General features: G+C 35.9%; 1 protein-coding gene across 2 annotated transcripts in view; it reads right to left on the reverse strand.

Moving 5' to 3' along the window:
- LOC116343193 overlaps nt 1-17,234 on the reverse strand; it is a 60,082-nt gene that overhangs the window by 18,657 nt on the left and 24,191 nt on the right. For both annotated transcript variants that reach the window (XM_031771127.1, XM_031771126.1), the window contains exon 2: nt 15,951-15,998. In XM_031771127.1, the coding sequence (XP_031626987.1) occupies nt 15,951-15,998 (48 nt within the window). The remainder of the gene's footprint in view (nt 1-15,950; nt 15,999-17,234) is intronic.

A 17,234-nucleotide genomic window follows, 5' to 3' on the forward strand; every position in this document is an offset into this window, starting at 1 on the left:
TGCATTTTCACTACTATTATTATGTCGGCTTTAACATGAGCATTTATTGGTGAAAATTATACAGCTAGAAATTGCTTTTTCAACAGTTTTGCGGTGTATTTTCAACACTGTCACATTCACTTGCACTGAAAATACAGCATCGGATGCTGTTGCTGTTCGACTACACCATTCTTTATTATTGTTAGTGTGTGTGTATTATTCTTTCATGCGCTGCTTGTCTTTATATACGCAACAAATGTCGTTCATGACATCCCAGCCGAATAAAGAGTGCGCGCTCCATTATGTGAGAAGAAAGACGCTTAAATGAAGCCTGTGTAATTAATGGCATTTTGAATGCGTCAAGACACATATTTTCATTTGATTAAATGTACATAGTTTATAAAGATGGCTGAAAAGGGCGTAATTGACTCTGAACAACCACTACCCATCGACTTCAATTTCATTTTCGCTTAATCTAATGCCAACAAAGATTTTTTTCTCTCTCGCTCTCTTCATTTTCCTACCACATACTAAAGTAAACCGCAAAGAGTGCGTTTTGAGTTTAGATATGCCAAGTAAAAACATTCACTAATTGCAAATGTTCGACACGAAAATTAACATCCTTCGAAACAGCATTAGATAGCAATGGCAAAGCAAGATTCAAGCAAGCAGAGAGTGAAAGCATTTGTGTGTTTGTATGTAATGTGATGTAGCGTGCACGCTGTTATGTCGTCAGTGAAATCACGCGGAAAACGTCTAGTGGGAAAACTACTTTCGAGATTGTTACGGTAATGATTAAATGCCGTTGACAAAGCCAGCAAATGCCTCGTTTGTTTTGACCTAGATGAGGCGCTCCTGTTCGTGTGCTTGCTGTTATTTGAAAGGCTTTTTCAGCTCTTCCTTCATGTATGACGTACATTGAGAATGTGTTGCATTAATGAAGAGAATAATAAAAAAATTAAAACGACGCATTGATTAATGAATAAACTTTGAGCTTTTGTTGAATAATAACCAAGAAGTGTGTATTTCCTCGTGTGACACTGACACACCCGTTTTGTACTCTTCAAGCCGTCAAATCGTTGGCACTGAAGAAAAAACACACTACCAACTTTTCCACAACAAAATATCGAACAAAAGGCGACATTTTCCTTTAGCATACACATCTTATCGCTGAGATTATAATTGATGTACATTCAAAACAAATTGATGACGTAATTATATTTATTTCTTGTACGCTTGAGGCTAGCTAACGAAGTGAGAAAACGGCCCTATTTTTCATCTCTATCGCAATTGAAAATTGCATTCAAAATGTGCCAATATGACGACGATAATTTTTTTTCTTTTCTACTCTATTCGAGAAACTTTTTCGATGTGACTTTGTTTGAATCGGGTCCATTGTAAATGCTGCGATTTATTTCACCGACTTTTCAATATTTTTCATTTTTCCATAAATTTCAAGAGTGCATTGTGCACAGTAAGAAAGAGATGCTTATGGTACATTGTGTTTGATAATCCATTTAAATTATTACCATTAGTTGTTCGGTTAGGCCGAGGCGGCAATGCATGGCAATGCTTTGGCGTTGGCTACTTCAATTGATGCAACTAGAGCAACGCGCACAAATTGGTAAGGATCGCTCATAAAATTTTAACAATGAAAACTTTTCAATATTTCTATAGAATAATAAATAATTTCGTTTAAAGTGCGAGTGTGCGGTGCAACAAGGCTCCCATTGGACACAAAACTTCAACAAATGGAATACCAGCACATTCTACTGAGAGTGACAAGCGAAAGCGAACAAAAAAAAAACCAAAAGTTACATTTTCCTATTTCTTTCTTCGGCCCTTTTTTTCGTTCGAGAAATTACGGCATAAGCATGTATACATAAAGTATTGCAACTGTTGGTCGTCCACTCGACGTTGTTGCTATCGTGAACTTTAAATTGCAATCGCTGCAGTTTAATGCGTCTATTGTGCGCAACGGCATTTTATTTCTCATAAAATAGTTGCCATCTTTCATATTTTCAGTCGTTCGTTTAATCTTTGTTTTCATTTGTGCGACAGTCACAGGGCACACGAATGCCTGGCTTTTTTTTTCTTCTTTTCATTCTTTCATTGCATGAACTATTGGAACTGGCGCTGCTTTTAAGAATGTATATATAAAGTTATTTGCCAAGTGTTGCACAATGAAAGCGTCTCGAGACGACAACGACGACGACGATTTTATTGAGTTTAGTTTCGGAGCTCGTTACTGCAACGAAATTTAAACTATGTACTTTTCTTCGTTCACTACCGTCATGTGTAATATTTGTGTTAGTTTTGAAGTTCATAGAATTTTCCTCATTATTATTTCAGTAGTGCCAGTCATATATTCCGTCTCAACTTGTGTAGATGTAATTTTTTGTTGGTGTGTGTGTGTGAGAGAGAGAGAGAGTTTTTTGTTGCATTTTGTCGATTTCCGGGCATTGAGAAGCAGTCAACCAATGAACGATTCTGCAATGCAAAACTTTAATATGCATTTTTATTAAAACGCGTCAAACCTTCAATTCAGTCAGAGTCAATTGTGTGAATATGCCCTGAATGCCAAAGTAAACCAACGAACGTTTCGTTCACATTTTCCATTCTCACTGAATAAAATGCCAGCAAAGAATAAAAATAAAAATATATATATGAAGACATGCATTTCTTTTGTCGACTGAAACTTTTTAAGAAAAATATTATTTCAACAACGGTTCCCTTTTTTTTGCTCTCACCATTCTTTACTTATTCTCTATTCATTCATTCTTCATTGGCAGCTCCTTGCGATATATATATTCTAAGTTCATTTTCTCGGATTTTTGTGCTCAATTTTAAGGCGGTTGTTACCTATGCTCCTCTCTCTCACTCTCTCTCTCTCGATATGTGTGTGAGTATACCGTCATTTTCCAATTTAAAATCAGGTTTTGAAAAGCACTCTACTGTTCATAAGTACTTATAATACGTTTATTTTCTCACACCGTTTCTCGCTTCTTGACGGTGTATCTCCCTTCTTCAACGCTCTATCTTTCTCTCTTTCATGCTCTTATCGCTTAATTCATTCAATCCAATTCAGCCAAGTGGTTGGTATGTGTCATCTTCATCGGGTTGTTATTTATTCGGCATCTTAAGTCGTTGCGACGTCTTTCTCGCCGAATTGGAAAATTAATTTACACAAAGAAGACGACAACAACCGCTTTAATGCAACTTACACACTCATATCCATATAATAGATGATTGTGATGAAAAAAAGAAACGAGATGGCAAACGAGACAAGACTTCGAACGCAAAAAAGGGTCTTCTAACGTTGTAATTGTAAATATTCATCGATGCAGAAAATTGAAATCACTTATGATCTGACACAAAATCGAATAAAATGGAATGCAAGATATTGAGCATTTTCATATAAAGTTTTCGGGCTTCGAATATGTGCACGAAAATCTGGATAAATGGAAGATGCTGTAAATCGTGCAGAAGATGTGTCTTATCTACACATCGATTCCGGCACAAATTCGGCATTGTCTACATTGCCTGTTCATTCATTAGGAAGTTTTGTGTGTGTGTTGGTGTTATTGCTGGCTGTAGTGATTGCGGTGTGGATTTTGTTGTCAAGGATCCCCAAAATCTGCTCAAGTAAATTCGAAATAAACGATAATCGTATCAAAGTATTTCACAACGATTTATTTGTAAATATAGATCGGACTTAATGCGCTCTCATTTTCATTCCGACTATTGGTTATTCGCAGGAGAGAAATAGCATTCCATTCATTAGATAATACTTTACTGTAATACAAATCAATTCATCTTCTTCAAGAATTGCTACAATGTTAGCTACATTCATAGAGGTTTTAACACCAGTAAATGAAAGGCGATTTTTCTGTTGACGTTGTTGGTAAAAGCGAGTCTAGTGCGAATTTTGGCGGTTAGAAGGCATTGAAAAGACTACATTTTGAATGAAGAAAATACGCATCGAAAATTCGACATGAAGAGCTGAAAGCCACAGCATTAATTTTATCGTTTTGCTGTATTCGTGCCACAATGGCTTTAACGAGAATGTAATTTTCATCCTTGCTGAAGCGTGCACGCATTTCGACTTTCTAGTATTTTAAATGTTCGCTATTTCGCACATTTCAAAATGTGGCTCCAACAGAAGAAAAAAGAATTCATTCAAACACAACGACTGACGCCATTCGAAACTCACGCGCACAATTTTATGCGAAATGGAAAAAAACTTCCGAGTGCGATGAAAATATTTCGATGAATTACTTCTATTCGACTAATTTTCAATAGCGCTGAACAAAAAACGCTTTTAATTTATTTCGCATTTTTTTTCTCTCACATTTCGACATCAGCTTCTTTCACGGCGTTTTTTTCACCATTCGTATTCTGTTCGGCACAAAACTTGTTAGGCATTCTTTTGGCGAGCAACAAAAAAAGAAGTAGAAAAAAATATACAATACGATAGCTACCCTCAATTTCAAAATGGCACCATTTTCAGCATATTTTTTCCCCGTCTCTCTGTCTCTCTCATTCCCTTTAGCATTGACACGACTTTTTATTTCGAAATGATAAGCTCATTTTGTTGGCAAACGTATTGTTAAGCTTTAGTTGTGTATTCGTTCGATATGCCGTCTGCCAACTGAATTTATTTACTTTCATTTGCATTTGACAGAATCGAATATCAAATGGAAATGCTTGTGCAAGTGGATCTCTGCTTGTCACGTTCTTTATATTGTAGTGAGAGCATTTCGAATGAGAATAAGAAGGTTATATTTTTATTTCATTTCGGATATATATATTTATATAGTTAAGGTGTGTATGGTGGTGCAAAAAAAGGGCGGCAAATGCGATTGCGAATGGAAGATTTTGCCTGTAATAATGCGATATCATTGCGACATCACTATGAGCATTTCAACCGTTCCGAAAGAGTCAATTTATTTTATAAAGTGATAAAGAATGAGTCCTCCAATGAGTCGCGTTTTATCCTCCAGGAAAAAATTCACCATTCCCTTTGTGAAACGATAATAAAAAAAACAGCAGCAGTGAGCATTCGAAATGTCTTCATTGTACAGAAATTAAATTACATTTATGCGACTTTATCAAAGACTGTAGAACGACAACCAGCAGAATTGATGGAAACTTTGGAGTACGGGACAATTCAATATAGAAACGTTATCTATTGGTTTTCAGATGCTTCGACTATAATGATGCTTGAATTGTTTATCTGGAATCATGAATTTCGGCCGTTTGTTGTGTGTACAGATGATGGTAATGTACATTGAGTCAAAGTGTGTTCTTGACAATGGAAGCGACTTTATATTTTAACCATTATCGCTTTTTTTTCGCTCGGCAAGTAATATTATGTCTATCGCTATTTGATGTGAAGCGTATACGTACAGGAAACGCGTCAATGTTTGGCCGAGTTTTTTATCTCTCGCAAAATGAATGATTTATAACATATCCTGTTGAAATTGGTCTTCAACTAACATTGCTCTCTTTCTCTCTCTCTCTCTCTTGATTATGTAATTTTTTGTCGCACGCCTGTCACATACGCATGTTCCTTTTTACACGAAACTAAACTTGTGGGACAGAGCCTGAAAGAGAAAGGGAGAGAGAGACGCAAAAATTGCCGACTAGTCGAATATGTGAAAGTCCATTTTGAATGTACTGTGAAATATTTATGAGTCGACATATGTGCCTCGAATAAGTTTGTTCTTTCTGGTTTTGGTCCTATGGACAAAAAACGTGAACTCTCTTTGTCACTTCGAGAGATAGAGAGAGCAGAGTACGTACACCATATGTGAAACGTGCCTTTTTATTCGCGAACGCATTTCCATTAAAAATGATGGCACTTAAAATACAGAGCATTTGTCGCCCACACCAGTGTTCGCCAGTTGTGTGTGTGTGTTTTTCCTCGTTTGTATTTTATAGTGACCATCCCTTTGTTCTCGCTATGCCAAATTTCGAAAACGAGTTTTGAACCTGCATATTTCACAGCGTATAGTGACATCGGTCACACAAAATGACATATGAAAAAACGGGAATGCAAACATTTTATTAATTTTATTTGCAAATCATTGAAAGAATAAGTAACGAGAGAGAGAACACACATACTGCCCATGTAATTACGAATGCGCGAGCGCCATAAAGAACAAAGAGCATACATTTTTCCCAGCGGCCGTTCATTTCAAACTCTCAAATCTAATTTTACTTGAATTTTCCGTTTTAATTTCCCGCTTACAACGTTTGGGAATTGAATCGACATAGGGTGAAGAGTGAAGATGGTAAAATTACGCATTCTCGACCGGATCACCGATAGAAAGATACCGCTTTAAATGTCCCAAACAAAAAATTGGACAGGATGATGGTACAACGATGGCAAATTGAATTTGTGCCATGCTCATTCTCCTGCTCCGTTCTCTTTTGTGATGTTTGATTTCGTCGTGTGCACTTTTCAATTCATGCAAAATGTAATTACACATCAAATAAAAAGATGGGGTTCGCCGTTTCAATAGATTAACATAGTTTAGAATCTAATATCAAACCCCTCTTAGATATAAAGAGATTACACACCAAAACATAAAAGGATGATTGGCAAACAACGGCAACAAATTAATGAGAGTTCAATCAAGAGACATCGGCAAGTGGAAAATCAACGAACGGAAACTTATTTCTGTTATGAGCATAATTTAGTAGCAAAGGACATTCGGCGTAGAAATGATTTTTTTTATTTCAATTTGAAGCAATCAATGTTTTGCTCAAAGAAAAGTATGATCGATTTTCTTTGAAAAAAATAAGAGGTAATTTAATAATAATAAAAGAAGCATTTGTGTATTGAATATCAGTTATTGGCTGATATCGATAGCGCACATCTAACACTTCTTTTTTTCTTCTCTTATTTGGCACACACACACACACACGCACACATGAATTTGAATTCGAAGGAACGCATTTCGATAAGTAAATCGAAACTGTGTATAAACAAATAACCCAAAAAGGAAATCAATAAACGATAATATCGAATATAAAGTCGATAAAATGAAAATCATTTTGGATTTTGTTTTGAAATGTATAGAATTACATAAGACAACAACTGCGAACAGAAAAAAAAGAAGCGACAAACGAAGAGATAAAAAAATTATACTTGAGCCAGGGCAGATCGAATGATTTCGAAGTGTTTGCTTGTGCTGAGTCGATAAAGATAGGGAAGATTACGAGCGAAACACGAAAGAATGAAAAAAACAGAAACAGAAACGCATCGTGTACATTGCGCGATGTGATACACAAATACACGAGAATTGAACGAAAGAAACCTATAAAAACGAGGCACCCACTCAATACAAGAATTTATTACTTTTGTTTGGTTTTCTTTGTTTTACTGATTCTTTCCCTATTGTGATTTATGCTTGGCTTGAGTTTTCTTCTTCATTCTTGTCGTTTAATCGAACACAGAATCGTTTTTATCGATCGAAATCGTTGAGAGAGCGCATTTGATATCAAACATTGGATAAGCAGCACAGTCACTGTACAAATGTTCGGCATTTCAAATGCGAACCAATAAAAAAATCCGAATTTTAAACAAATATTATTATTTTTCATTGAGTCATGGCCCTGGTTGCACTCTGTTTCGTTTCAATTGCCGAACGAGAATACAACACCAACAATAAAAAATGGAAATAATTTCGTTGTTTTGATGGAAAGTTCGTTTGAAAAATGCTCTCTTCATAACATGCAACATAGATTGTTTCAGCGGAATGTGAACGCTGCTCAAACTTATTTAATTTTAATAATTCTTTTGATCCAAAGAGAGAGAGAGAGAAAAAACCAATAACGAAATTTTCAAGCGAAAAGCATCTCGAGAAGAATGATGCTTGTTCAACGAAATTAATATAAAAAAAGCGTCGGGGAGAAAGATTATATTACAACATGGCAAGCGATGGTGCCTTGAAAACATGCGGACGAAGAAAAAACCCGCTGTTGATATGACGTAAAACGATGATGGACGCAGATAGACATAAAGCTGATGTATGCGCGTACTTGAAGCGTTTAGTGTTTTCTAATCTGTTGGTCTACTGTGGTGTTTCCATCAAAACATTTAACGAACACGAAATGTCGAAGAGATAGAAAAAAATAAATTGAAAAATTTGTTAACGCGTTTTCCTCTTGTTGCGTGCACACTTAAGGTATCCAACGAGTGAGAAATGTGAACAATTGAAATGACACCGCATGGCTTTTGTTTTGATGCGGATGCACATCGATTTACATTGAATACCACTAAAACGAAATTATTCTCTTTTTTTCTCACTTGCATTATTCAACTCTAATTATTGATGTTTTTGACCTTTGACGCAACCAAATGGTCACATCTCAATTTCCAACACAATGAGGAAAAATGTAACATTCAAATGCGAATGTATTTAAATTGCATATGACTTTATTTTTCGACGCCAACGACATTGTGCTGTAATGCACAAAACTCGTTGTTCTGTTTTTTTCGTTCTCTCTCTTTCTCGGGTGTGTGTGTGTTTTTTTTTTCTTCTGAATCGCTTGCGTGACGATAATTGATTTTTTTGTATGTGTCTTCGTTCGCTGCGATCATTATTTATGAACTCTTTTTTCTTACACTGCATATTATTACATATGTGTATGCATTTCTTGGGCTTCAACGTCGAAAAAAACTGCCAGAATGTAAATGATTTTTGCTTGAAAATCATTTTTCCATTCCTAATGGTTGAATATTTTTTGTTCATTCTCTCTCTTTCTCTGTCGCTAGCCCTTCCAAACATTGGTACACACAGAGAGACAAAAAAAAACATGCAGAAAAAAATATTAATGGAAATGTTGACTTATGCGCAAATTATTTTGGACGTTTGGACTGCAGCAAAGTTATAATGAACTGGCAAACCAAAAAAATATACACCCAATGCACAGTGCGAGTTTTTTTTGTTGTTGTTGCTATGGTAAAATGCTATCATAAACGCACATATGGAATGTAAATTATTTTTAAATGTGAATATAATAACAATGATAATGAGTGCAGCCAGGAACATAACATGTCCGATGGTGGTATATAAAAAAAAATCCGAACAAACGCAAGCGAACAAAAAAAATTGAAGCTTTAGACAGGCATAAAAGTACTTGCTTCTCTTGTTCGCGTGGAATGGAACAATTCGATCGTTTGAAATCAAGAAAACAACCTAAAGCTAGAAATTAATGAATTTGTAACGTTTTCAAATTGTTCCTCGCAGATTGTTTCACGATCAACACACAAAGAGAGAGATGGAGATGGAGAGTGCACCAAGCTTGGGCTATGTGATACTGTGTGAGTTAATAAAAGGAGAACCGAAGCAAAAATAAAGAACGAATGCATGTTGAATGAAGTGAGCGTTTAGTGTGCATCGCATCAAATAGTTAGAATATATATGGTGGAACTTTGGTAGTCAATACGTCAAGTATCACGACAACAATTGTGCATACTAGAGCATAGAATGCACAGCACACACACACACACATGTACATAAAAACGACACAGAATAATTTACAATTATTGCCAATTCTTGCGGGCACTCAAACCATCATCAACTGCACAACGAAGAAGCGACGACCAGAATTTTTGTAAAGCGCATAAAACTCACAAGCACACACATATCTATTGATGAATGTACACCAAAAGAACCAATCACAATTTATAGCTCTTTTGGATTTTCCTTTCGCATAGATACTTCTCTATATTTATGACATTCGCATTTAGTGAGTAAGTAAGTAAGTGAGCGCGTTTATTCAAAGTTAACACACACACACACAATCGACTCGCAACTGAAATAAAAATAAATGAGAAACAAATTGTAAATAAGAGCGAACATCGAACTCACTGTATTTAAGTCGTTTGCTTCTTGATAGCATTGCCCCGTGCATTCAAAGGTTCAAAAGTATATATTTAAACATTTTTATTAACGTATAATTTCCTTTCATTATCATTTAATCGTATTCCCGTACTCCATTTACATTTTTGCCGGAGTTTGCATTGAGTTTGAAAATCGTATGTGAATTGTGTGTTGGCGCAGTCATCGTTGTGTATACAAATAACATAAAACAGTGTTCTTCTTCCATCTCATTCAGATGATTCTACATATGCGAGCGCATATACACATACACACCGCAATTTCAGACCAACAATAAATAATGCAATTTAATAATAACGTTGGATGAGTGAGTCGATTTCATGTGTGTGTTCATATCGGGCCAAGCCAGTGGCAGCAATATGCTTTTGTTTCAATGCTAAACCCGAAATAAACAACAAAACTTATAGAATCACCCAAGTGAATGGGGGATAACAACAAAAAAAAACATGCGAAATGTCGATGAAAAATTGGCTGGGTGAATTGTAAATATTAAAAGTTTATAAAAGTACTATTTGTTAGTGTTCTTGTTGTTTGGAGCGAAAAGAAAGGCGACCAACAAGCAGCAGCAGCACATATTCGATTGAAATACATATGTTTCTATGCACAGTTCTAGCGCAATAAAACACACAAAATGAAACAAAGAGAATCTCGCTGTGGAGGTTTCCTTTTTGCTCCAAATAGCGCGCAATATACAAACACACAATGAACAGAGAGATGGATGCTCTTTCTCCTCGACGAATATCTAAAACGACTATTATCATCTTATAAAGTAGAGATATTTTGAACTTTGCAGCAATTCCTGTGCACACATAAAATACACTTTTAGCGTCTGTGAGAACTGCCAATTTATTTTTTATTGTTTGCTATTTTTACATCGTTCGCCCATCGTATTCGTTCTGGTTTTTATTGTGCTTCTTGCATTTGGCGCAACAAACAAAACTCAAGAAAGTTGGAAAATCACATTATTCAATTTATTACTCTGATTGTTTTGTCTTTGTTTTTATTTTTTTCACTGCGTTTGTTCTATTTCTACTCTTTTTTTTCTGCTGGGTGCCGTGTGTGTATTTTGCTTTCTATAAATTTAACTCGTTTCAAGTTAAACGTATAATTTTCGTCAATAGTACCTCTATCTCTCGTTCTATGGAAATTGCAATTCTCCATAATTTATTTTGAATACTGGATAAATAACAATGCCAATGCACTTGTGTGTTTCTTATTTTTTTGTAGCATCGAAATCAAATCATACTAAAAGATCCAAAGTGGGTTGGCACAGGAAGAATGTACGATTTCTATCTGCGATTTGTGTGATAGGTAAAAACGATTCAATCGCCTTTGGTTGAACACGAAAATCATTTCAATACCTGCAGTCAGGCTGTTTTTTCTCCATACCATTTCAAGCTATTTGGGTCAATGAATGGTGAATTTCATTTGAATAAAACTCTAGTTTGCGACGAAACAATGTGCCATGATGAAAGCAACAATTTGTCTATTGATTAGTTTGACATAAATCGAAACGAGTATTCCCAAAACGATTCATTTTTACCCCAATTACACACACATAACCGTTTCCGATCACGTTCACTCTGCAGTAATAAAAATATTCCATATGATTGGTGGCACGAAAGTGCCACGAGAGAAACAGAGACAGAGAAAGAACCATATAGCTTAATTAGCTGCAGTAATTACGGTACCATTATTACACCGTCTTCCTAATGGTTAATTGGTTTCGCTCGATTAGCTTATATTAACGGTTATGCTGCCAAATTCTCGGTGAAATATGGCGTGTGCTCATTCTTTTATTCTTTCAGTTTTGCGCATCGCATTTCACCAATTGACTCTTTCTATCGAGGTATACCAATTTTTTCACACTTCATGCCGTTCGATTTCGAATGAATGATGAGATTGAGATTCCCAAATGAGGCGCCAGTGACTCAGTCTAATTGAAAATGCGTTCACAAACTGAAGCAATATCTTTTTTTTGTTTTGAATTCAATTGTATTTTCTGCTCGTAGACGCTGAAATAACATGTTAGAAATTCAAAATACTTTCGAAATATCCGGAAAAAAGTTGAAATCATCTCAATATATTCAATATCTTAACTTTTTCTCACTTTAGCAACGTTTGGAATGTGTCCAAAAAGCATTGTGTTGAAGACGAAAAAAACGATCGAAATTTTTTTCGACTCTTGTTTTTGCATTTCAAACTGAATTGAAATAAAACAACAACGGAAAAAAATGTTGCGCAAACCTGGAACGTGCATCGTAAAATCAGGCAGCGACACTCTGACTACATTTCGATTCATGTTGGTGAATTGCTGAAAAAATATGTGCACTGTGCATTTATAATCAAAAGATAAGACAGAGTGCGGCGCGCATCATTGACAATACGAACACAGAGTGAGACATACACACGAAATGAGAGAGAACGTGTCAGAGAGAGAAAAAATTGTATGCAATTGCCATTCGAATATGCTTCAGCAGTTTCATAATGCAAATATTTTATGCAGCTAGTAAAGTAGATAACGGCCAAAATATACAGCCGTTACTTTTTTTGCTACTTTCAAAGTTAGCGACGGGTTGGTGAAGCACAAAAAGGCGAAAAACCAACAACGTAAAAATTAAAAATCGCACATTAAAAAGGATGCACATACAAAGACCAGAATGCTGTGTGTGTGTGTGCTGTCGGTACGAGGGGTGAAATACTCAGAAATTTAGTTTGCACATGATGGTGCGGTGACGGCGGTCGCGCAAGATGTAAACGTACGACAAAGCATATAATATTTTACAGCTATCTAGACCATTTCGTTTTAGTGCTTTTGCGTTCGTTCATAAATATTTGCATTAAATGCACTTTGTGCTATTATCTTGATATGCCGTTTCATTTGGTGTTGTGCATTAGCACTTTCTGGATTTACTCTCTCTCTCTCCCGCTCTTCATTGGTATTTCTCTTTTTCGATGCACTCAGTTTCATTTGATGTCCACAGACACTCACGCAGACACAAATTCACTGTTCTCCGTATGTACATTAATGGTGCTGTTTTTCCTCGTTCACTATTTACAGCAAACGAAAACAACAGCACCATTTGCTACATTTTTTTTATTGATGTTGTTGTGTTGAAAAAGTTCGTTTTCATTCGAACGCTTTCCGTATCTTAAAAAAATGATTTCTTTTTTGTTGTCATGCATATCGACACATTTGTAAATTGTTGGCCACATTTTATGTACAATGAACAAACCATTGAATTCCCCAGCGTAACATGAAATGTATGCGCATCATTTTATGTGAATTATTAACGATTGTGCTGTTTCGAAATTATTCAATTTTTCGGTATATTATGTTTGATATTTGTTTGCCAGTCGGAAATGGTAGTGTTTTTTGCTCGTCTAATTGGATGATTTCCGATAGGTTTGACTTGTATCATGATGTCAGTGTCGTCTATTAAAAAAATGTAATAAAAACTGAAGAAAATCACATGACAAAATGTCTGTCACAAAACGTGACGACTGAATAGTGTATCGTTTTCAGAAGCCGTTTTTTTCCACTTTTGTACGGATGCCTCATCTCACACATTGAGCCAAAGTAATCACAATAAAAAACTCATCAATCATTTGCTCGTTGACATCGGTATGGTTAAATGCTTCTCGCTGAAATGCACACACACACACTTGTGGCATATCGTAATTACACAAATCACTGATTTTCTGCGATTTTCATATTTCAAATTTGAACATTTATCATCATTAATTCGTGTGCGCGAAGACGCAAAAATAATCATCGGCTTATGTGTGTGTTTGTGTCTGTGTATGTTTGACGGCCGCACTGCCATTTAAATCATTGTGCTAAGTGCAAGTGGTAAAATTAACGTTTGTGACACGTTGAGTGTATAATATCACTTACTGTTAATTTTATTGTACGATTGTCACACAATTACAATGCATTCGATTTGTTTACACGATCAACATAGATGGAAACAATGAGCATTTTTTTTGTGCGCGCGTGAGCTCACCTCAAATGTGTATTTATTCATGCAAACAATGGATGAAATTGCGAGCAAAAAAAATCAAATTAAGATCGTTAAGAAAACGTTATTTTCAATTATATTCTGTGTCAAATTGCTATGGAAAAAAGAGACTCAAACAAAACACCGAGATACAAAAAGCGAGTAGAAAGGAAATCGTTTCCAGCTAGATCGGTAGGCAATTAAGCACCGTTGTTGCAAATTCTTACTACACGAACTAATTGAATATTTTTCTTGTGTGCGTTGTTTTTTTCTTGTTGTTTTTTTTGTGTGTGTCGACAATTGTGGGCACACAAAAATTGGCATGGCTTAAGTGCTTACAGTCTCGTTCATCTCGGCTACACGATGAACTCGTTAATTCGATTGTAAAAGAGCACCATTTTAACATAAAATCGAAGAACAATCCGACCGAGTCGTCTGGCCTTTTTTTCGTGTGTGGATGTTTGTTGCTTTTGCCTTTTTTCCGATGTACTCACGAAATTAAAATTTGAATTGCAATTGTGGCGTTTTAACCGCAGAATAACGAGCATAGAGCAACAATGTGAGATGCGATCATCTCGAATAGAGAAAACAAAAAACAACGACAATTGAAGAAAAAACAACAACAGACGAATAGAAAGATGTTCCATACATTACATTGGAAATAAACAAACAATTATGTTGCCGTTTGCATTTCCAGCAAAACACAAAGAACGAAGACGAACAAAAAAAAAATGTGTATGTAAAATAAACAATAATTATCATATCAAGAACGAATGCAGGAAAAATCGAATCGATAAAAACGAAAATTGTACACTGTTCTCTCGTTTGTTTTTGCGGTTCAAAATCACAGTCTGTGGAGATGCAAAGACATGCATTTTCTAATATCAAATCACCAATGGGTACATATCGCGGTTTTTTTTTCTTTTCTGGTGCCCGATGATGCACTTGTAGGCTAGTCACAAGGTGAACAAATACAAGTCGCGCGTGTAACTAGTGCTTTTCATTCAAGTCATGACTCTCGTTCTCTATCTTCGTTGAGGCGATTGCAGAAAGAACTGAAGAGAAAACCATGTGATGATCAGCCGGTGCAATGGGTTGGTGTGCATATCGATTTTGTATGCATGCATATCGCACATCGTGGAAGGCATCAAATCGAATTTACCTGACATGCACTTGGCTTTGGCTTGCGTATGCAATGTAATAACTACAATCAGACCAACGTCATCATCATCACCACCACCACCATCATCATCAGCAGCAGCAACAACATGTCTATTGTCGACTGGCTTATACGCGCTTATATAATCCGGTTAAATGTTAAACGTGACTTTAACTAATAATAACAACAATGCACGTATAAGCCTAACATTGAAACTTGTTGGTTACTCTTTTTTTTCTCTATTTATAATTATTTGTATGTTTGTTTGTGTTTATGTATGGATGTATGTTTTGCACGGCGATTATTTCTTCTTGTTTTTTCGTTGCGCTTGATGCCTTCTTGTTCACAAGGTTTCCTCAATATGCGATAGTGCGATGTGCAATGCCATTTTTTTCTGCAGTGCTCTGTATTATTGTCGTCGTTTGCAATGGCAGTGTCGAGTAGTGCCATTGATATGCCTTTTGGAGCAAAAGTTGCGCATTTCTATTTTGTTGCAGATTCGGTTTTTTTCTCTCTCGTTCTGTTTTGTTTTCATTGGCTTCACATTCAATCCGAATGAATACAACATTCAGAGAGGGAGAGAGAGAGAAAAGGCATAAACAGACCGAACAAAAACATAGTCTACAAAATCGAATCGCTTGAAAATGTGAAACAGAGAGAAACTTGAAACGAAATTTCATGATGCAATGCATATGTTCTACATAAATATCGGTGGTGTGTGTATATGTGGATGGAATGGTTAGAAAGAGATAGTGGATGGCTATGAAGAAGAAGAAATATACAAACAAAAACAAACATACTTCTCGCGCGCACACGCATATAAGCGTGAACAAACAATGGATAAACGAACGTATATTACAATTACGAATGTACGAAAAAAAAAGAGTATGAACTTACCATTGAACATTCCGGTTGTTGCAGACAAGACATATCATCCATGGCAAACTAGAAGAAAATATGGAAATTAATATACGTGTTTTTTTGCAGAGAAAAAAATATATGTATGAAAAGGAGCTAAAACGCATTGGAAAAACTAACAAACACAATGTTCTGTTTAAATGGTGAGATAGAGGGAAAATAAACTATGGCCTTTTAATAGTATTTTATGCATGTTTTGCTGCATTTTTCAAATATGCAAGTGTCCGACGCTGTATTACATAGACACACGAGCTGTGTGTGGTGAGCGCGGTTTATGCAGAGAGAAAGAGAGAGAGCGCAAATTCTATGTACAAAATCACATGATACGGCCACGTTTTTTTTTACGAGAACACCCATAAATGAATCACATTGAAATTGGCCAGAGGCCGATTAGGGTGGATACACGACGAAGACCAACCATTAATTTTATTGAGCTCACTCAATCCACCATTTTTGTACTCATACGTGTACGCAGACGATTCTGACACTGAGCTCATCGTAATTCGCTACGTCATTTTCCTATTTCTTTATCGGCTAACCTTATCGCACCCTCATCAATGCGCTGATCTGTTCGAATGATTTGAGGTCATGTCTCTCTTTCTCTGCGGCTATTTTTTCGCCTCGTATAATAATGAGCAATCGATCGATATTATAGCAAAAATCCACTTCGTAAAACATCGATGCGAATTTGTCATGCTTTGAAATAGCCAATGTTCTACCCCAAAAAAGCATATGGAATGGCGTCCCGATTAATGTATGTACGCTTATCCAAATCAAGCAAACAAACAAGCGCAAAACAGATGAAAAAAAACCTTAAACAATTCAACCATATTTCATAGTCGAGAGTTCATCCATATGGATGAGTGAGGAGCACAAAAAAATAAATATATTTTTGCTCTTTAATTGACTCATTTATTCCTGCTTGACCATGATTGTAGCCAATATACGCGCACTATTTCAAAACATTAAGTTTTTCGTTCGTAAAATGCTTCGTATCACATCCTCACGATTGCTCTCGCTCTTTCTCTATTTGCCTTATTGAGCAAACTGAAATGGGAATTCATGTCATTTACAGTCTTGATGTTTCGAAACCATAAATAGATCAACGAGCGAAACGCAAAGAATTGCGCTGCGCTTTTTTTTCTTTATTCTGACTGTGTGCTTCGATGGATTCATTAAAGCGACACATGATATCATAATCCATGCGGTTGTTTTTTCGTGTCGTTGTAGTTCGCTTTCTGTAGAGCACAATTCGATTTTTCA

The sequence above is a fragment of the Contarinia nasturtii genome, unplaced genomic scaffold (genome assembly GCF_009176525.2).
Source record: "Contarinia nasturtii isolate CC-2019 unplaced genomic scaffold, AAFC_CNas_1.1 Cnas_scaffold_993, whole genome shotgun sequence".
NCBI lineage: Eukaryota > Metazoa > Arthropoda > Insecta > Diptera > Cecidomyiidae > Contarinia > Contarinia nasturtii.